At 31.8% G+C, this 22,564-nt stretch overlaps 2 protein-coding genes across 4 annotated transcripts; both read right to left on the reverse strand.

Moving 5' to 3' along the window:
• Positions 1–1,269: 1,269 nt before the first annotated feature.
• Positions 1,270–8,783, reverse strand: LOC148621211 (pyroglutamyl-peptidase 1-like). 3 transcript variants are annotated; one of them, XM_088575348.1, is made up of 4 exons: positions 8,701–8,769; positions 7,232–7,276; positions 6,503–6,545; positions 1,270–2,368 (listed from the first exon to the last, which is right to left on the reverse strand). In XM_088575348.1, exons 2-4 carry the CDS (start codon positions 7,272–7,274, stop codon positions 2,230–2,232), a joined length of 225 nt encoding a protein of 74 aa, XP_088431474.1. In that variant the 5' UTR covers positions 7,275–7,276; positions 8,701–8,769; the 3' UTR covers positions 1,270–2,229. The 3 variants fall into 3 exon arrangements, 1 of the variants encoding a protein (XP_088431474.1); XR_015921113.1 differs by lacking the exon at positions 7,232–7,276 and having other exon boundaries at positions 6,317–6,545; positions 8,701–8,783; XR_015921112.1 differs by lacking the exons at positions 1,270–2,368; positions 7,232–7,276 and having other exon boundaries at positions 2,834–6,545; positions 8,701–8,783.
• A 2,523-nt stretch (positions 8,784–11,306) lies between these two features.
• LOC148621212 (pyroglutamyl-peptidase 1-like) lies at positions 11,307–22,360 on the reverse strand. The gene is made up of 5 exons (XM_088575349.1): positions 22,264–22,360; positions 17,837–17,887; positions 16,381–16,547; positions 14,878–15,110; positions 11,307–13,845 (listed from the first exon to the last, which is right to left on the reverse strand). The coding sequence occupies exons 2-5, from the start codon at positions 17,877–17,879 to the stop codon at positions 13,692–13,694; spliced, it is 597 nt and encodes a 198-aa protein (XP_088431475.1). The 5' UTR covers positions 17,880–17,887; positions 22,264–22,360; the 3' UTR covers positions 11,307–13,691.
• Between the last annotated feature and the right edge of the window lie 204 nt (positions 22,361–22,564).

A 22,564-nucleotide genomic window follows, 5' to 3' on the forward strand; every position in this document is an offset into this window, starting at 1 on the left:
ATGCACTCAAAATAGTTGGAAAAGATTGCCGCCATAGGTGCATCTGATAGACCAAATATCAAAAAATCAACTCTGGAATTATATATTCATTTGTTCTGAAACTTGGTAGGATTGTTGACATTTATGGCCTAAGTAAGCAACAGGTGTTCAAAGTGTCTATTGATTTTTTTCTAGTGAACATAGCTCAGCCAATATTTCATGATATATGGCATTCTTATGGGAACAATTTTTAAAGGGTGTTTTAATATGTCATGGTTACTTCAGATGAAATAGGTGCTGAATCAAACTCTTCATGATGTAAGTGGGAGGTACAGCGGACTACAAAACATAATTTAATACACCATTCCAATGCCTGTACCAAGTCAGGACCGTTGCGGTTGTTACAACTTTCCGTTTTTTGGGGGCTTGATGTTGCCATCTGTTATATGGACTTTCCTTATTGCTGCTCGGGCGTTAAACCCCAACAATCAATCAATCATTCAATCGTTTTGACTACTGCCTAGAGTAAATCAGAGTAAATGTGTTATTACCATTATTTCCAGACAGACCATACTTACGTAAACATTGTTACATGAACATGAATTTAGAACTACCACCTTACAACAATATCCCATCCATGCCAAATATAAGAGCTAAACAGAATGCACTGAAATCGAAATACTTAAAACTTGAATCCACCAAAAGCCACTGAGCAAGACCAAATACCAGCTAAAACACCAAAACAAATTGGAACCGCATTTGAGTCCCACATAACCACGATGCTACAGGATTGATGTCATCACTACATAAGTTTTATTGTCATCACGAACTCCTGGATCGTTATGGTGTATCCATCTTCACCATGAGAACCGATTTAGTTTTCCTTTCCTCTTTTGACAGACTCGGGCGTGACATTGTATGAGCAACTAGGTGGATGATTTTTAGAATACCCTACCAGTGTATCTGGTCCGTGCTCCCAGTTCTTAGTGCAGTCCGGGTTGCTCATTTACTTTTGTTTCTTTGTACGTGTTATTTCGGTTATTTCATGTTCTTTGTTACCCTGTCTAGTCTTTATCCTTGTAATATTTTATTTTGATTCCCGCTCGAATTTTTGTTCCCATGATTACTCTTCCACGCAACATTCACATTAAAAAAAGACTTTTTGCTGGTGATCTTATCCTCCATAAACAAATACGTGGTAAAGAAGATGCTATAATCATATAAGACTTTAATAAGTGAACAGCATTGGCAGGTAAGCAGTGAATGAAATTCTATATTTAACTCCTTGTTTTATTGGATATTAATATTTATTAACATGTTAATAATTCGTTCAATTTATTTATATCAATAAATTATTTATCAACATATTACCAATTCATCTTTAAATCATTTATACACGTTATTAGATATTAATTAATATCAATAAATGGGGAATAAATTCCACAATGGCTTGCCATAGATCTGGAAAAAAAACACTGACCAATTTTCTAGTCACTACACAAACTATAGATTAATTGATTTTAACATCATTTCATTGAAATAGACATATTATTAAGACACTTTGCAAGTGTAACCAGGACGTATCAGACAGGAGGCGATTCGCGCAAGTCAAAACCCACCGAATTCACTTTATGTCTTGTTCGGAAACAATCGGAACTATTCTGTCATTTCCGCTACACTAAAATATGTGCTGAAGAGTTCCGATAGCTCGAAAATAGTTACTAATAAATATTTATTTGGGTTTTGCGCTTTTAAGAAAAAAAATATAAAATGTACATTAAATCATGGACCTGTAACATTAATTAAACTTTGCAAGAGTTTTCATTATTGATTTGGTTTGAACTGGTTGATAATAGTGGGAGATGAATGCATGCTTTACTCCAAAATACAGATCTGAATACAGAAAGGATTATCATTATGTAAAAAAGGGCATCGGTGGGTTTATCTACACTATGAATCACTTTACCATTGTTTTATATGGACTAGTACATTTCATCCAATTGAATAGTTAATTTATTGATATGTCTTGAGCATTTAAGTAAGAAGTAAGGCTTTTTAGGTACAAATCTATTTTAACCAATAATTGTTACATATGACCATTAACTGGTTATGAGTTCATTTTGTCAACAGCTGAACTGTTAGTTGATTTGTCTTTGAGGAAAAAACTAGGTGACAATACAGGTTCAAATTCTCGTAAAATCACGACAAATAGAATTACAGAATCGGCATTTTAAAAATTAGTTTACTGAATCAAATTTGCTTCAGCATACTCAGAATAATCTGTTCACGTGCACTAGCCAGTTGTTTGTTCGAAGGTGGGACGTGAACGAAGGCACTTCTAGGTTGGTTTATGTGAAGAGACGTGAAGTAGGTAATGTCACACAGAAACCTGAAAAAATATTCACAGATTCCAAATATCCAAAGTGAAAAATTCTTGATTAATAGATGTGAAACATTTTAGCATCAAACACAACCTGTATATCATGGGAAAAAGTGTTAAAATTTGAAGAAAAAAATTGATTGACCCGTTCTTAACTATAATATGATTTCGTATCAAATGAAAATAAAGGCCAGTATTAGGTTTCATGGTAAAACATCAAGATGAGCAGCCAGTCCCACTGCAAAAAGCTTCAAGTAAAAATAATAAAGAGCTGCGCTGTAAGCGCATGATACGCCCGTTGCCTTTTTAACTTGTCATTATGCTTTTAATGAATTTATATGATCAACTAGAAAATACTGTGAGCCCTGTCAAATACCCCCCACCCCCACCCCACCCCAAAGTAAATAAAAAATGCACAAAAAATAGGCACTATCAAGGCTACCTTAAGTTTAACTAAGTTTGTTGTCTTGATTTTTCACCCATACATTTCTATCACTTTTCTGACAAGGTTACCGAGTACCATTTATATTTATTAGTCGATCATCATAACAAATGGTCTGTTTTAAAAGATTTTTTAACGAATAAAATTTCCTTGCCGTTTCCGGCTTTTTTTAAAGAGTAAAACTTCATAACACGGAAACGTAAAATTAGATTTTATACAAATCGAAAGGGAGCTTACGTCAATAGATATGAGCAATTTACCAAAGAAAGTGTTTTGGAGTTATTGCCCGAAAACTTGAAAATCCCTTTTTTTAAGTAATAAAATTTATAACACGGAAACGAAAAATCTGAAATTTATAAAAATCGAAAGGGAGCTTACGTCAATAGATATGAACAACTCACCAAATTTTCATTAAAGTTGGTGAAAGCGTTTTTGAGTTATTGTCCGAAGTATGAACGACGGACGGACGAACGAACAACGGTATACCATAATACGTCTCGTCTTTGACGGGCGTATAAAAATAAATCAGGGCAAAAACTTCAGTGGACTTCTGTAAAAATCTATAAAAAAATTAGAGGAATATTGTTGTGATCTCTAAATTCACAATAAACTGGAAGCACAACTAAACCAGGTATACACGAAGGGCAACTTGAGCGTCATCTACTTTTGCTCAAAAGATAACATATCAGGAGGTTTTAATTCAAATGTACACTAATATAACAATTTTCTGAAGAAAATATGCACCATTCTCACGACCTTTTTTGTTGAAATGCCGCTGAACTACCATATTAGTTCAACACTATATCAAAGTCAAGAAACACTCCCATAAGTGTCTACATAAAATAATTTTAAAATATGAAATGATTTTACTTACCTACTTACCCTTTTTTTTTCATCCGATGTAACCGTAAACAGACATATTTTTTCTCGGCCTAATGTTAAGAATCACGCAAAGGGGAGATAATTTTATAGTTATACATGTATATGTAAATAAAAAAAAATAGAAAGAAAAAAAAAACAACAAGGTAATGGTAGAAATGGTTTCTGTATGTGTTTTTGTTTTCGTTTTGGTTGCTTCAACTATCATTGATATTCCCCATGGAAGTAAGCACTGGTCACCATCTTATTAACGGGGTTCATGGTTGTTATTAAAATCAAAGACTGAAGTTTTCAAAGTCGCTTATCTTCAAATATTCTATGCCACTGATATTGGATTCCTTTCAACATCAATCAGTGATTTTCTCATTTAACCATATACCCTGCATGGCCTAGATACATGTATGGACTTGGTTCAGAATTTTAAAAAATCACGAATTACATGAAGATGTTAGTTCGATTTTCGGTTTTAAAAGCTCTTTAGAACTTGTGTTGTAATGTTTTATATGTACTTTAGGTAACGCTTTTGAGCTTTGTTGTGTAAAGTAACAGTGCGTTAGTCGGCTAAGAACGGCAAACTTCGAGTGTCCGAAATGGTACGAGCTCAAGCGAAGTTGCGATATGCTCTAAATTGCTCGGGTGACTTCATAACCGTGATGACCAGAATGTTTCTCAATCAAAACAACTCGGAGACTACGCGTTTCTCAACTACATTAGGGAAAGTTCAATGCTAATCGATCATTTCATCTTTTAATGTCAATTTCTCGTGTCATACAATAAAAAAAAACACGTAGAACACATGTGTATGGTATTTAAGAGGTACATTTTGAACTCGTATGAAGTTAGAAATGACGGTTCTATGGCACGTGTCTGCAACGAAGGATTATATTTAACTCCTTACTGCAACATAAGGTGGTGTAGTACATAATTATGCAAATCGCAGACTGAATTTCAAACTATAGACCTATCTCACATATATCATCCGTAGGCAAGGTTTTTGAAGGGGTTGTGTTTAAGCACATGTATAATTATTTGTTGTTTATTACTTACTGTATAAATATCAATCAGATTTTACCCCAGGTCATTCTATCATTCACCAGCTATCAGAAATTTATCATAAAATAACGATGACTCTCGAAGAAAGAAATATACCTTTTTTTTTTTATTTTGTGATGCATCAAAAGCTTTTGACTGAGTTTAATTGGCACACTTGATAAAACTTAAACCGTTAGGTATAATCAACAAATTGAAGAACTGGTTTAAGAGCTACCCGTCGAAAAGAGTGCAAGGTGATTTAATCGCCAATACAAAATCTACTCTGAAGCAAATAAATACAGGAGTACCACAAGGCTCTGATCTTGAACCTCTAGATGATCTCATCAGTTTTGCCAGACTTTTTGTGGATGACACATTGCTATCATACTCTCTACAATCGAAGATGTAATGAATTTAGACCTAGAGAATATAACAATATTATCTGAAAGATGGTTAATAAATTTTAATTCTCAGAAAACCAAGACTTTAATCATCGCCAAACGCAACCTTACGGAAGACATTGATTTATTATTTCGAAACGTTTGATTCGAATGGGACGTTTTCAACCCATTCAGACAATATCATACAATCTGCTACCAAAAAAAATTGCCAGCACGGAATCGATTTACCATGAAACGGGTTTGGAGTTATTGGAAGATAGGAGACGATTCAAACGTCTTAACGTGTTCTACTCTATTCATAACCATCTGTGTCTACAATATTATACTTAAGCAATCTTATGGCCCCACTAAATAACCAGATTTCGTCGTATAATTTACATAGCAGTGCGGATTACACCATACCCCACTTCAGACAAACTAGTACTGAAAGGTCATTTTTCTATTCATCAGTAAGAGATTGCAATCAGCTAAATCTAGTGACAAGAAATGCAAGAAGCATAAGCATTTTCAAAAGAATCATTGAAAGACAAAGGGATCGAACTCCCCCCAGTACTTCAATTTTGGCGAAATTAAGTTAATGCTATACATATCAGGCTAAGAAATATGTGCAGTTCCCTAAATACTGATTTATTTCGTATAAATGTAGTGCCATCCCCTTCTTGTAGTTGTGGACACCCTTCCAAGATTGCATCCATTATTTTATGGAATGCAGTTTGTATAATGAACATAGAAATTTCTAAAATGTCAAGAATATTTTCGGAAAAAAGAAATACACTTATTTTACAAGTAATGTACAAATGTATGATGTCAAAAGATGTGAAATGGAAACGAGCATGAATGCATATTATCAATCACCATCCTTGCATAGTCTTCCTTCAATTGGCCTAAAATCTTCACATTTCAGCTCACTAAAATTTGTGATTTTTTTAATTCTGAACCATGTCCATACATTTATCTACGCCAGGGTTTATGGTGAAAATGAGAAAATTACTGATCGATTGAGAGTTAAGATTAGTAGTGCATTAAACTCGCTTGGATGCTGAAAGCAAGCCACAAGCAGTGGTATAGAATATTTGACGATTAGCGACTGTGAAGACTGCAGTCCAGGTCACTCGAGGAGAAAATGGTCCGTGCCTTAGAAATTAAATACCTCTTGAATTATAATATAAAAAATGTGTTTGAAGTTTTCTGATATGATTGAACCTTTACAAATTATGCATTAGGTACAAAGGTATGCGACAGTTCTATCGAGAAGAAAGTACGTGAGGCTGGTGCAGTTCGAAGAGTTGTGAAATTTTTCATTATGATTTTTTCATAAACAGCTGAAACTTCTTCCACAACTAAGTTTACTCCAGTAATTGATTTCTTTGATAATTCTTGGACTGATACCCAGCATGCATTTTCTTTTTAAGTCCCTCAAATTGTCCAAATCCTGAATAAAATAAATATCAATTTGATATCATCTCATAGACCAAATTTCGTAATGTGACTACATGACGTCATCAACCTTTTTCAATGATTTACTCTTTGAATTTAAATTTTTGATACTTACATTAAATTATAAGGAATGACTGATATATTTTTTTGTCTATTTGAAATAACCTCAATGCCCGTGGTGCACACTTGAAAATAATCTGCTCGTGACGTTAACCCGAATAATTCAATCGTTATATTCCATTACGGCATAAATTGACCAAGATTGGTTCATAAGAAAAAAAATTGAAAAATGTATCCGGAAATCTCATTAACTTCTTAGTTATAGTTGAATAAATTAATTTGAGATAAATACTGAAATCTGATTGGTTAAATCATTTTGTTATATCTCAATGGATAAAAAAAATATTGACACGCCCTATTCAGTTAAATTCAGAACTACTTTTCTCATGTTTAAAGATAAAATATGTTTTAAAATTAATTTATAAGAATTAGCTATGATAAAAAAAAATGTGTCTATTGAAAAATAGCAAATCTTCCATGTGCATATTTTGTTTATTGCACTTAGCGCAATAAACAATATGCTCATGGAAAATTTATGTTATTTTTCAATAGACAAAATTTTTATTATTGCCAATTCATAAATTATAGCAGAATTACCACGAAGAAATTCATCACATATACCTGTGACCAAAACTGTTTTTCTTTCTTCGCTTGGTTTCGCCATAGCTTGTATTGAAAAAAATATATACACATAGATTTGCGGTGCTTCCAAAGACAATCCAATATTTGTAGCTAAAGTTCAGGGATGTATCGAAAATTCATCGGCTAAGACTCCCAGGTCAGACTATATCAAAAGTTATGTATATGGTTTAAGAATAACAAATATGGCATCGTCATTGGAAGAAATTTTAGGTATGTAAACCAACAGCAATAATTCTTAACCTGGATAAAGAATGCTCTTCTGACTACCAAGATGTGAGCCATTGCCACTTTCACATATACAAGATATAACCTACATGACATGTAAGCAATACCGTTAATATCATTTTTCTGAAGTATTGGGTCTGACAATGGAATCAAAAAGTTCATTAATTTACTGAATGAGAGAAGTGTTGAACCCTCTTAGAAGGACAAAGTTTTCAACCCCTTAGCGGTATTAAAAGAGGGAAACAATCTTTGCCATGTGGTTGTGGAATTTCTCTGCTATGTCATCTCCACATTGGCCTGATGTGAGCGTTGAGTGCTGCTGTCGCAAAGACATAAAAAACATGACTGATTATTTACATTTGACTCAATTGATATAATTAATTCTAACAAAAAATACAAAATGATCACAGTCAATCTTGACAATCAATTTTTAAATGGTCAAATACTTTACAATTTTTTTGTACCGTAACTTAGTTTACATTGATAACATTAAGAGTTTTTCAAGAAGACTAGTCTACTATAAAACAAGTACTATCTATTAAAAAAGACAGCCGACGCAGTAAAATTTTGTTTTTTCTCATAAGTCGCTACATTTCCTCCGAGATAAATAACACATGGTACGCAATTTCAATTATCGATACAGTTTTTTCCGAACGCTACTAAGTTATCAGTATTTGGCCAATCGGGAAACAGAATTGCGATCAGGTGACTTGCGTTTCCATAGAAGAGCGTCCTTAAGGTCAAAAGGTTAATAAAGCGAAACTAGACAGGCTGCGTCGGAGAAATTCCTTCAGAACAGACAATTCAGCACACAATTAACGGTTCGTAGTCCAAGAAGGAAAAGTCCAATGTCTAATAAAGAATTACTTATTTCACAAGTTGTCTCTTTTTCGCGATCAGTATAGATTCTGTAGATGAATACTTAAGTTATTCCGTGGAACTGAAGTCATGTCTCATATATTTCAATTATCGAAAAACGAAATATATCTGATTTAATTTCATGCTTTAGTTGAGTAAATAATTCACAGAAGTATATTTGTTTCTGGCTAATTTCTTTTCTTAAATAAAGAGGAAATCTGATATTATTTTGTTCAATAACCAAATACGTATATGAAAACATCAACGAGTGCTGATTACTGATTTTGTATCCATTTAAGCGTATATTGGAACCAAAATATACCATATGACATATATTCTCGATAATCGAGAAAAAAATCATTTACCTTCATAAACCGATCAGGTCTTAACAACTTCCTTGTTTTTTTTCTAATATGAACTCGACTTCCTCATATAATTACTAGTTCACGTTTGGAAATCGAAAAAGAAAGTACACGTTTTTGTATTTCTATAGGTCTATCGGTCTGCTAGCTTTCCCGCGTAAATATCGCAGGCGTACGTGAACACAAGGAAAATGTTAATATTAATTTAATTCTACAAATAATCATGTTTTTTTTAGTACTTATGAAAGAAACTTTGAAACCAGGGAGTGATTCTCCTCAACGACAGTCACAAAAATAGTAACCATATTTAATTACAGGTTATGCATAAATTGACATAAAAGGTCTGCAGTAACAAGCCTTTAAATAAGTTGGGATTTTTTTGTCCCGACCATGCAAAACTGCCATCCCTTCAGAATCAAATGGCAGTCCCCTTAAGAAGTCCTATACTAAAAGTAACCAAGATCAAGATGGTCAGACTTTAAATTTCCGAGTAAGGTAACAACTTTGACCATCCATTTCTAAACTTAAGTGTTTCGAGGAAGGTGTGTAAGTTAAAAGAATCACAGTCAGCTTTGTTTTTTTTTCTTTTTTCTCCTTTTCTCTTTTTTTTAAGTCGCTAACAGTGTAAGCGACTTCTTGCACTAGTAATTTCTGTATTTAATATTCGCATATGATTTGCATTAATGTGTAATTATACGCCACATAATCATGCAGATCTTCGCCGTGTTCACCGCCACAGCGTTGTAGTTCTAGATTCATACGAGATAAAAATGTACCTCTCAACTATCATACACGTGTGTTTCTTGTTTGACTAAGAACGGAAGGTTTACATGAAACGATCAGTTAGCTTTGAACATTACCCAGTTTCCGATTCAGGCACTGAGGCTAGTCACAAGATCATAGGTCATATGCATTAGCACGTCCCGATATTTATGAATATTCATTGCCAGCTGCTTAATCTGGTTCATAAACAGGTTCCCTGTCAATGTCATAAGTGACCCAAAGATCGCTACAACGTACCTTTTTAAAAACATATCATATCATGTCTATGCGTGCTTTTTGCTTGTATTAGAAGGTGAAGTTTACATTAAGATAAAACAATAGTTAGCATTGAAGTTATGTAATATTACCCAGTTTCCGATTCAAACACAGGCGTTTGTTACAATTGATTATATAAAGGTCATATATATTATCAGTACACCGATATCGATATACAGCCATTCGAGTCGACATAAAAGTTACGAAAAAGTACGCAATAATACCAAGGGAACCAAGATTTTTGCAGAAGTCCCCCGATTTTACAGCATATCGCATTTGTACCATTTCGGATGTTTAAAGTAAGCCAAAAGTGATAGTGAATATTTGACTATTAGCGACTTTGAAGACTTCAGTCTTTGATTTTATTTCTTTTTTTACTTTTTTTTGTTTTTCGTTTTCGTTTGTTCTAGCTCAGGATGTATATTATATGTAAATTCCTGATAATATAAATTAAAATAGTAATATGCAGTTAACAACTTCAATAGGGTGACAATTTTCATACATTTCTCTCAAATGCAAAATATAAGACTACTTTAACAAGTGATACATGCATGTGTTTTAAATAGTGTAAAGCAGTTTATTAGATATCATACCCAGTATGTATCTGCATTTTTTACAAAATCTACTAATCCATGATTTATAGGGCATCATTCGTTTAGGTCATCTATTTTTTTTCTTAGGCCCATCACTTATCACTTGAAGGTGCCTTCATATTACCTATTTATCTCCATATTAACAAACAAACACAAAATAGCCAAATGATCATTTGTCATGCCTGTGTTAAAATCAACCCCTCTAATTTTTGGTCAACAATTAAACAATAACAAGAAATGCCTTCTCCTCATCGTTTAAAAAAATGATCTGAAAATCAAGTAATTAATTTTGAATGGCCTAACAAAATTAATTCTGTTTACCTTTGATTACTCTTTGTTGTATTGCAAGCTGATGTGGAATTAATTACCTATTTTTTGATATCAATAAATCATTTATTTATATCAATAAATGAATTATTGATATCAATAAACTTAACATTTATCCACACATTAATAATTATCAACATGTTGATAATTAATTATTGATATCAATAAATTGCACAATTTATCAACACTTTAATTCATATTTGGTAAAAAATAAATTATTGATATATATAAATAAAAAAGATGAATCATTAAAATATTGGATATTGCCCCGCATGCATGTCTTCTGCAATAAGATTTACTAACAGGTTCATTGAAACTCATTAACATGTTAATAATTTGTTCAATTTATTGATATTAATAAATGTAAATATATACTTATCAACATGTTACTAATTCATCTATTTATTGATATCAATAAATCAATTATGCACATATTGATAAATATTTATCAACATGTTATTAAATATTTATTAACATGTTAAATATCTACTAACATGTTATTAAATACTTATTGATATCAATAAATGGGGAATAAATTCCACAATGGCTTGCAATATTGCTGTTCAGAATAGACTGACATGGTGATTGCGTTAACATTTTATGATTCATCCCACTGCAAAGTCTACATATTGAATATTGTTAAGAAATAAATCACATAAGGTGTATAATTTAATTGTATAAAGAATTTTTCTTTTCAAAATTACATATAGAAATCATAAATCATACGACCAAGTACAATAGTATATTTAGTAAATATCAACAGTGGATTAAAGACAGTTTTTCAAAAATTTTCTGAGTAGATATTTAATACAGCAAATCCTGTCTAAACCAAACCCCTTAATGACTTTCAGATATGTTTGGTTTACTAAGTTTCGAAATACATTAAAATTAATATTCAAAAGCATCTGGTTAACACAGGTTTTTGAATTATTCAGGGTTCTGTTCATATAAGTTTCACTGTTATTATTAATATAAAGTACAGTACAGCAAGGTTTTACAAAAACCACAAACACAACGAACATTGCCAGCAACGAGCGCCTCATTGAAAATAAACAATGAGCGAATAATATGCCCATCGTCTTGTGAAAAAACATGTTTTTGGAATAACACAGTGTTACACAGTATATCATGGCTCATTCCTTATTCCAGTTCAATAGTTAGTTTATATAAGAGATCGATAAAAGTTGCTAACAACATGTTTTATATGATACTAAATTGAAGTAATAATTCTGATAAAGGGAGAAAAGATTTTTGCAATGAAAAATTTGCAAGTCAAAACATAAATTTAAAATTTCAAAGTTTCATAAAACCAAAAGTTGATAAAAGATAGAAACAAAAATTGTTACAACATATTCCAGTATTCATGGTATAATGTATCTTTAAAATAAATTCCCAATATTGGTTCTTTCTTAGGACTATTCCATCAATAAATGCATGGGAGGGTTGGAAGGCAGTTTTTTATGATCCAACCACCCATACATATTTTAATGATTAATGCACAGGTTTCCTGAATTCCCTCAAATGGCATGAAATATGAAAAAAACACCCCCTAAAAAAGTATCAATAAAAAATTCAATAACTCAAAAATAGAATAAAAAATCACCACGAAAAAGTAAACCAATCTTCAGTTTAACATAACTAACAAGTGTGTAAAGTTTTATGCAATAATCATAGTTTCTGAGATACGATTTGACATGTGAAAAAAACACCCTCTTTTTTACTAAAAACTCAATAACTTGAAAATAAAACTTTGAATTACAAAAAAGTATACAGACCTTTAGATTAATATAGCTAAAGAGTGTGTAAAGTTTTAAGATATAACCATAAATCATATTTGAAATGTGGCACGACATGTGAAAAAAACATCCTCCCCTTTTTAGTAACAAAGTCCTGTAACTGGAAAAGTTTAAACCTAATTTTCACAAAAAAGTATACAGATCATTTGACATCTTAAGAAAGGATGCTGAGGAATTAAGACTTTTTATGTAATAAAGAAATGCTCAAACAATAAAGAATCTGCGCCCAGTTTTTAGTGGAATCCCAGCTGCTCATTTACTTTTGTTACTTTGTATGTATTATTTTAGTTACTTTATGTTCCTTGTCATGTTTGTCTGTTTCCCATGTCTGGTCTTTGTCCCTGAATTACATTCTTTTGATTTCCACTGGAATCTTGGATCCCTTGATTACTCTTATACAATATAAACACTGTTGAAAAAATTCTTGGTAAATTTTCGTACAAAGAACATTCATAAACTGATTCTGGATTCAAAACATGATATATTGTTAAAAGAAACACAAAAAGCAACCCAAAATGACAATCAGTAATAAAAAAAAAATGCCCTGAACATAAAAAAAAATTGCAAAAAGTGACCTCCTTATAAAATCAAGACATTGGATTTCATCAGTGAATTCAAACTGGTCCCATAATTGTGAAGACAACATAATTTAGATTCTCCCCTCAAATGACCTACAAAACTGATTATAGAATAGTAAGATAAAGTTTCATATCTAAAAAGTGCCAAGGGAATGTCATATTTCTATACTATATCCATTTTAATACGAGGATATTAGGCTTGCAAAATCTCAGGTGCATGAAGACAAAACCTTGACATGTACTACTTTTCCCTACCCCTTAAATCAATAAAAAATTCATTATTGTTGGAAAACCACATAATGTTCAGTAATAAAAAAATCAATGTATACGTTTTGCCATTTTTACATTTTGACGAAATTTGTCCAACAACTATAAAAATTGATTTTTTTATTGAAATGTAAATGAGAAAAAAGAGAAAACAATACAGTGTCATGTTCTCATGTAACTGTGTGTGCCACATTAGAAATTTCACATTTTCTTTGACTAGTAGAACACCGAAATGCATTCTAAGTAGTTGTCTACCTAAGATTCATTGCATGTGGTGGGTTATAATAAAAATTGTTAGCAAAATCAGAGTTATCCCCCTTTAATGCCATTCAATGGATTCTATATAAAAATCACCCCCCCTCCCCCAACACACAATACTTATGTGGACAATCAAATTAAATTTGCTTCATCATGCTCAAGATCACTTGCTCAAGTCCATCAGCCAGCTGTGTATCAGTATAAGGTTCATTCAAAGGTGGGACATGAACAAAGGCACTTCTGGCCTGGTCTATGTGTAGAGATGTAAAGTAGGAAAAGTCACACAAATACCTGAAAAAAATATTTACAATTTAGTATTCATGAGGATATCCATCAAAACAGCAGTCAGACTTGTCTGACCAAGAACTATATATTATACTAGTATGCTATTTACAAATATATGCCATAGCACAAAATTTAAAACCCTTAAAACCCCTAAAGCACCCAAGCTTCAATCCTTGTATTAAACATGGGCTACAATCATGACGATGATGTAAGTCATTTCACATATCTCTTTTAAAACTTTTTAATGCTGGATCTGGCTTCCTATTTCCATACTTTTGGTTAAGACTACTTCTTGTGTGCAACTTTTTTTAGCTTTGAATTTTTTAAGTATTTGTTTTTAATGCTACTGATGTGAGGTTACCAATCTTGTAGCACCGTGTACAGTATACTGTTATTTTACTTGCAGTATCTTCATATTTGCATTTAGTAAAAGTTAATTTAATCACAGATGCCACTATTTTTTGTCTTGTCTTTTTAAGACATGACACATTAGAAGTGATCCTATACAGGCTTCTAATGAGCCCAACAAGTCAGATACAGTAAAACTTGTCTAAATTGAACCCTATATAAACCAGAAACCTATGAAAACTAGATATCTTCTGTAAAGCATTTTGAATTTGTGTAAAGCAAGTATTTGTCATAGCCTATACCTGTTAACCCTCCCACATTAGGGGAAGATCCCCACAAAATCAACGAACAATTTAGTCTAAAACATAAAAATGTAAACTTTGAAGGATGTTTTTGGTTAAAATTATTATATTTTTAGGAGGGGATCTCCCACATGAACTGTTCCAAAACTTGACATGTATGTCAACCAAATAAATTCTATAATCTGAAAAGGTTCAATTCAGACAGATGTACTAGACCTGTTAAGAAATAAGATGGCACTCCTGGACCAAGTTTGGTGGTAAAATAGAGAATGAGTGTTTGGTCCTCAAGGAAGCAGCTTAACATGAAAAATAAAGTCAGAAGAAAAATCACAGTGGAAAAATCCAAATAAAAATTTGACCGCTGTCTTCTTTTTTGAAATCTACTTACCTCCCAGGGTCATGTGACACAACAGCTTTAGCATCTATTCCTGAGTTATTGACATCACCACAGACTTTCTCCATATCAATTCCTGACGTAAGGCAGTCATTAGCACCATCCACACAGCAGTTATTAGAGGGACATGTTTCGTTGATGTCCAGTCGTGAGTAGCCATCATTGTGTGCCTGCTGTTCTAGAGTTATGGCTTTCGCTTCTTTTGACACACCAACATGAATAGTCAACTGAAAGCAAATGTGACAGATGTTTTGCGGATTTTTTTAATTTATTATAAAATACCTTATCATTAATTAACAGTCTTTTTAAAACTAGAAAAACAGACAGCAATGATCATTAATTCAATACAATAATTCATACTGGTACATTCAATTATTTCTGAACTAATAGTAACTCAAAAGTCCTCTGCTTTTCTATTAACACTCATGAGACTGTTCTATCTCTCTTTTTTACTTTGTGAAATAAAATTTAGATTTAGCAATGAAATGTCTTTGTCTATTGTCTAAACTAACAAGTGTTTAAGAAAAGCTTCAGAAATATTTCATTTGTTTCAAATGGGAAAAAACCTTCCTTACAGAAAAAAATCATTGTACCAAAAAGCAAATCAAAGGGTGATAACTCTAAATCAAAATTTTAAAAATAAAACCATACATGTCTGGACCTGCATCATTGCAACATATTTGTCAGCACTTACTGGCAAGTATCTTCAATATGTATATAAACATTAAGGAAGTTGAAAAAACTACAGTGCTGATTACAAATTTCCTGAAGTAATGTATTGATGATAGCATTTAATGCTGAAAAAATGGCTAACTTCAACATGCTAAAAAAACAGAAAAAAAATTTAATCAAATTTCACCATATTAGGTGGTACACATCTTCATTATGAATTAATATTGTGCAATATTGTTTAAATACATTTTAAACTTACAAATCACACTTAGTAAATACCGTTGACAACATAAAGTTACAAAAATACAACATGCTAAAAATGTAGAAAATTTTAATTGAATTATAAGTGGTGTACATCTTCAATATGTACATAAACAATATGCAGATTTTGAATAATATTGATTAAATACTTTTTGAGTTACGGATTACACAAAGTAGATACCCTCTAAGCATGATGGACAAAAAGAGTTGAGTGATTACTAGAACTGATAAGCAGGTACAGATTAAGCAAGAGGTATTAAATTTCTGTCCCAGAGCAAAGTCAACATAAACAAATATGGTAATCACTTTTTTTCTGCATTATATTCAGGATTCTGAAGTACTTATAATTATGTTAAAAAATACAGTGAAACCTGTCTATATCAAACCCCTCTTGTTCAGTTTTGCCAAGTGTATGGTTTACCAAGTTCAAAGTACTTTTAAACGAATATGAAAATACTTCAAAAAGTCTCTGATTTAGAAAGATTTTTTTATTATTCAGGGTTAGATTCAGACACTTTTCACTTTACAAAGACTTAAGCTTCAGGTCTACTAAGATGTACATACATGGGGTTTGTGTTCTTTCCAGAGTTGTGGAACTTGGTTTCTGACAGTTTCGTAAACTACTGGGATTTCTTGCACAACTAAATCAACTCCATCAATGGATTTCTTTGACAGTTCTTGAACAGATATCCAACTTGCATTTACTTTATGTTCACCAAATGGACCAAACCCTGTAAGAAAAATAAGAGCTTTAATAAATGGATGTGCGTATACAAAAAAGCTACCAGAAACAGAAATAAACAATGTTACAAAATTTTAGGAAAATCGGTAGAAGGAATTATGAATTATTGTCAAAAATGGGAAATTATACTATTTTCTTATAATGAAGTCCCATCGCTCACAAGTATTAAATTAGAATTTTATGAAAAAATGACAGTCAATGGTATACAATCATATGTCTCTTCATGTATCTTTTAGAACCAAACGATCAGTGATCTTAGAGTGGTAAGTGTAGGAGGTCGTGGGTTCAATCCCTGGCTGAGTGAAATCAAAGACTTTAACATTGATAATCATTGCTTCAATGCAATGCATGCAGTATTTAAGGATTCTGAGTGATGATTGGTTGGCTCAGAATCAGAATAATGTGGCATGCCTACTTGCAAGCTGATGCTATTGTAAGCAAGCATATTAAAGATCCCACTCAGCATGTTTGTTGATTGTTCAAGCCTGAAATGCACATAATATCTGCCAAAGGATATAAAATCAATGAATAGCAGGAATGGCGCAACTATTTTTTAAGACCTAATCTCAGTTTCAGTGAGACAAAACATTACATGTGTGATTTATAGAAACAAGTCCTCGTTGCAGATCTTGGATTTCTTCCTCTAGTGGCAAAATGTGTAAAAAGACAATAAATGTTTCTCATCAGTGAAAGTAAATCAATAAGAATGTGTCTAATGCCCCAAAAAAGTACTCCTGATTCCTGCTACAAGCAAAAAAAAAATAGAGTGAGTAGATAGGGAAATTATTTTAATTTTCAAAAATATTTCACATTGAGTTAATTGGGACACAATCTAGACTTTAACACTTCTTGAGCCAAAATGGGCATAAATGTTTAAGGTAGGTAGGGTAGCAGTAAACATGTGACTTTTAATTTTTTGCCTAAATACCCATTTCTTCTGCATTTTTTTCTAGTAATATCTTTACCCTTAAAAAATTAAAAGTAGGAATTATGCTCTAAAAAAAAAACAGGGACGGCCATGTTTTAGGATCAAACACCACAATCAATAAAAGGTGACCAAATTTGGTTACAATCCACTGAGTAATTTCAGAGGAGATTGTTTTTAAGGAAATTTTAATGACGACAAGCAACCACAAAGTGATGAAAAAATTTTGTGTGGACCTTTAGCCCAGACGAGCTAATAAATACAAAAAGGGAACATGATAAAATGTATGACCATCAGAAAAGCACAGGTAGAAAATCTCATTTGAAAAATTCATCACAACATAAACAATGTACCTGTGACCAAAACTGTTTTCTTTTCTTTACTTGACTCTGACATTGCTTTTTCTGAAAAACATATAATAAATAAAGAGCTTTGCAGATCACAGCAGGATATGACCACAGCAGTTGAACCATGAACAGCTGGGACAAATGTGGACACAATATTAGTTTAAGACACACTTAAGCATAGGGCCTTACAATTCATTATGGACACAATATAACATCAAATTTAAAATTCAATTGGAAATTATCAAAATTAGACCAATATTTAAAGAGTAAATTTTTTGGGGTCTGGCCCCTTTGATCCCTTTTCATTATAAAACAGTGAGAGATTTCTGGAATCTGATTGGTAAATGCAGGCAGAATTTCATGAAAATCCAGTAAGAAAAATATTAAAATTGGACCAAAAATAAAAAAGTTGATATTTGGGTTGTGGTCCTTTTGACCCTTATAACTTCAAAACTGTAAGTGATATCTGAAAACTGACTGAAAGGTGCAGGCAGGGATTTTTATAAGGAATCCAATAAAAAATAAATTTCGAAATCACACCAAATACTGTCCTGACATCAGAAAAATGCAAGTATAAACCCCCAAAAACAATCCAAGTCTGACCATTGTAGTATAGAATATTCCGAAACAGTATCATAGACATTCCAAAGCTTTTTAAATACTAGAGATTTATAGTTGAATTCTATGAAATGCTTGTTTTAGGCCCCTTTTTGCCCCTTATTCTAAGATAATTGGGGCTATAACCCTAAAAATCAATACCAACCTTATTTTATGCTTTGAAACCTTGTTATAAAATTTTATAAGGAACAACCAACTAATACTCAAGTTATAGCATGAAAAGTAAGTGTCTATGGACGACGACAACAGTGCAATACCAATATACAACTGCCAATTTTTTTTTTGCTGTCATAAAACAAATACAGCTTTATTCGTAGCTAATCAAAACTCTATGAAATAATAATACAAATTTGTATTGTTCAAGTTTAGGGCTGTAAAGTTAACCGGTATGTAAATTTATATTAGTTTTTTTTTCTGTAATCAGACCCATAAATTGTGGAAGAACTTTAAAATATTGTTCATTTGGTACCAATTATAGTGGCTTCATGATTTGATCAACTCATCAATTCAAATTATCAAGAAAAAATCATATTCAAATCAACACAAAGAGGCTATGCCTTAATCTCCACTAAAATACACAGGAAATATTACAACATATGTTTTCATATGTTTTAAAACATATGGAAACATTGTTTAGACTGAAATGGTAGTATATGATTTTGTGTCTATAAAAAGACATGGACACAAAAATTTCCTGACTCTATATGAAAACCATTGTCTTTCATACAGTAAATCCCATAGAAGACATGTAAAAAAAAATCATATGACTTTTTACTTGTTTTCCATTACTTGATATGTTTTTCATATGTTTTTCAAGTTTTTTAATACATATGATGCAATTTTTCCTTTGTAACTAATTAAAATTTGGCAAAAATTGAATGCAGACAAAATTTAGTACCTTAACAGTATAAAAGTCAACCTCCTGTTATTGGCTAAATGTAATTTTATACACTTGTATGACTTGTATGTACACAAGAAAGCATGATTTAGCTCTCAAAATTAAATAATTGGCAATGAGGACCAAACCATAGACTGCTCAGTGACAGGCAAGTGATACGCCAATTAGGCAAAGAATTAATCTTTAACTATCAGTCTTTCTAAAAATCAGACAGAAGGTGATTCATGCATGTTAAAACCCACCGAATTCAGCCTTATTTCTTGTTCAGAAACAATTTATGATCACATAACCAGTCTTAGTTTTTCATTAGGTTGTTGCGCTTTGAGATAAAAATAATATAGATTGTACATAAAATTTGCACTTTGGAAGAGTTATCGTTCTTGATTTGGCTTCATTTGGTTGATTTGAGTGGAGACGAATGTATGATTTTCTTAAAAGTGCAGCTCTAAATGCAGAAATGGTTACTGTTCTGTGAAAGTATAGCATATGTTGACTGAAAAAGCATCACTTGTTTGGAGGGTTTTTCTTCACCATGAATCACTTTACCATTGGTAGTGTCTGAATTTATGCGGACTGGTACTTAATTGAATATTTATAAAATATACTACCTACATTACATTCTGCCATTAATTAAACCAATATTGTAAAATATGAAGAGTGATCTTGTTACTTCTAGGATGCGAGATATGATTTCAATCTCACAAAAGCAAGATACTAGCCTACATCATGTACATGTATATGCAATCAACTTCATTAATCTCATTGTCCCCAAGAATTAAGTCTGAATTACATTTGATTAAAAGTCTCACTAACTTATATCATCTTTAGACAATGGACACAGTATATTTTCAAAGAGAACAGTATCTATCATCTCTTTTTTTGACAGATATTTATCTTGGCCCTTAATCTTCCCATAGGCCTGACTGTACATAGCAATATTTATCATAAAAGCATATAAGTATTGAATATGTGTATAACCTTTTTGATTTTATTTAATCCTAGTAAAATATAGAAAATAATTGAATATCTTAATTTCCAATCAAGGAATAACCAAATATGATGTGTTCAAAACAAAGACACAATCCTGAACTGAAAAAATCAAACAAAACACCCATAGTAACAATAAATCTTAAGGAGGTAGACCTAGGATAAGGGACATAACCCTTGAAATCAGTAATATATTTGTATCATATTCAATTTCGCCAAAGCCTTACAAGTTTTCCTTTGAAACAGAATGAAATCAATCCAAGTTAGTTTGTTGCTTACATGAGATTGATGTAAAATGGTAAAACAAACATTCCAATGACTTGTAAGGTAGCTCTACCTTAAATTACACAGACAATTTTTTATGTTAATCTGTTAATTATTTTGGAGTTACTGCTCTTTGTTGGTGTTTTTTTCTATTTTAAATGTTATTTCTTCCAAAAATCTTCTCTTCTGCAATGCCAGACCAATTAATACCAAACTTAGTATGTATGTTCCATCGGATGTTCAGCACAAATTTTGTTTGGGGATTTTTTTATCCTTTTGAGAACATGGTCACCATTACTTAAAGTAGAGCATAGGGTCAGACAGAAGTTTTTTTGCACAAATAATAGTTTTGACTTTTATATGACATTTTGTGAATGAATCACAGGTCCTTTAATGTATAATTTAATAGCCATTAAAAAAATACATAGAGAACAGACCGATTCTTAATCAAAGAACACCATTTTGACATCAAAAGCTAAATTTCTAAAAGCAATTACTAATATCATGAGTTTTCTAGAAGTAAGTCAACACATTAAAGTATCAGTAATTATGAAAAGTCATGTCCTAGGACATACTACTAATATGAAGTGGACATGCATAAATATTTTACTAATGTTATTCAGTTTTACTGAGGTTATGTCAACATTCTAACATCTATGAATAAATATCTGTTATCATTTTTCAAGCTTTAATGTAGTAACATCAATTTCATAGATCTGAATTGGTGGATGGCTAGCTTATTTGTTTAAAAAGGGGAAATCTACTGAGATCATCTACCTATATAGTTATGCAGCTGCGTGTTACTTGCAAAAAATTTTTTTTACAATATCTTTTCTCCCAGGTCTTGCAAAAAAAGCCTCTTTAATGCTATTTTGCTGTGACAGTCTCTAACAAATAAAGATTTATATTTCTTGCATTTTTAGATCTAACAAATTGATTGAATGATTGATTATGGTTTAACTTCATAAGGTAGATTTTTCATGCATTTCAGGATGAGGTTTGTTTAGATAACTGAATAGATATAGAGCTGAGCTGGATTCTTATTTTCATAATCATCAAAATGGGACACACTGGACTCCATGCCAACTATTCATCACTCTGTCTCATATATATGCAATGTGCCTGGCAGAAAAATAGTGATTATCAATGTAAAAGTATATGGAATGACTTACATGGAGATGGAGCCCACAACCTTCTGCTTTCAAATATACCACATTATAATTTTGGAACATTTTTACTCTCAAGAAAAATCATAAACATAGGGATTTATACAGATATATACAAGTTTCATAGTATTCCAGATCTGCAGATACAATTTAATCTAGAACTGACTTCGAGATAAGTGTTTTAAAATTTATTATTTTCTACAAAAATCATAAAAATATGATAAAAATAATGAATTTGATAAATTCAACAATAGACTATTACTGAATAAAAAATCAGACCCGTGTGTTATTCAAGATAATCATGACGTTCGTTGTGGCATTTTTTTTTAATCTGATTAAGGAAGGCGACCAAGCAAAATAAAATAAGCCTCCCAGATGACATTTTTTGGACTATCCATGTGTGATTACATAAAATCTTTCTGTAATTGTGTATACCGAAACTTTATACACATAGAGCTAATCAGTGACAAATGAAATCAAGACAGGTTGTGTCATTTTACCTTTATATCAACTTCTTACGATTATTGGATCCAAATCGAAAGTGAAAGTAACGTGATTGCCATCCATACCGTTTCCGGTTTATGATAACGCCCCTTCTTTCAGGTGTATGCGTGGTTTCAATTTACAAAACTCAATTTGACTGAGTAATAACTAGATCAATACATTTTTTTTGTTTTATTATTTTGTACTAGACAATTAGCGTTAAAACTATATATAATGTTTTGATTTTACTGCTTGAAAAGGCTTTCTAGGGCTGATGTTGTGGTCTGCTTTCTAATGTTGTGCAGTGTACAACAGTTG

Source organism: Perna viridis, chromosome 3, assembly GCF_037379345.1.
Source record: "Perna viridis isolate PV_CMFRI_1.1 ecotype Kerala chromosome 3, ASM3737934v1, whole genome shotgun sequence".
NCBI lineage: Eukaryota > Metazoa > Mollusca > Bivalvia > Mytilida > Mytilidae > Perna > Perna viridis.

What these genes read in the sequence shown, in the direction of transcription:
- LOC148621211 (XM_088575348.1), bottom strand. Translation starts at nt 7,274, where the DNA reads ATGGCGAAACCAAGCGAAGAAAGAAAAACAGTTTTGGTCACAG. An exon ending in AAAAACAGTTTTGGTCACAG is followed by an intron (nt 6,546 to 7,231) that starts GTATATGTGATG and finishes TATTTTATTCAG; the next exon opens with GATTTGGACAATTTGAGGGA. An exon ending in AAAAAGAAAATGCATGCTGG is followed by an intron (nt 2,369 to 6,502) that starts GTATCAGTCCAA and finishes ATATTTTTTCAG; the next exon opens with GTTTCTGTGTGACATTACCT.
- LOC148621212 (XM_088575349.1), bottom strand. Translation starts at nt 17,879, where the DNA reads ATGTCAGAGTCAAGTAAAGAAAAGAAAACAGTTTTGGTCACAG. An exon ending in GAAAACAGTTTTGGTCACAG is followed by an intron (nt 16,548 to 17,836) that starts GTACATTGTTTA and finishes TTTTTCTTACAG; the next exon opens with GGTTTGGTCCATTTGGTGAA. An exon ending in GGAAAGAACACAAACCCCAT is followed by an intron (nt 15,111 to 16,380) that starts GTATGTACATCT and finishes ATTTGCTTTCAG; the next exon opens with TTGACTATTCATGTTGGTGT.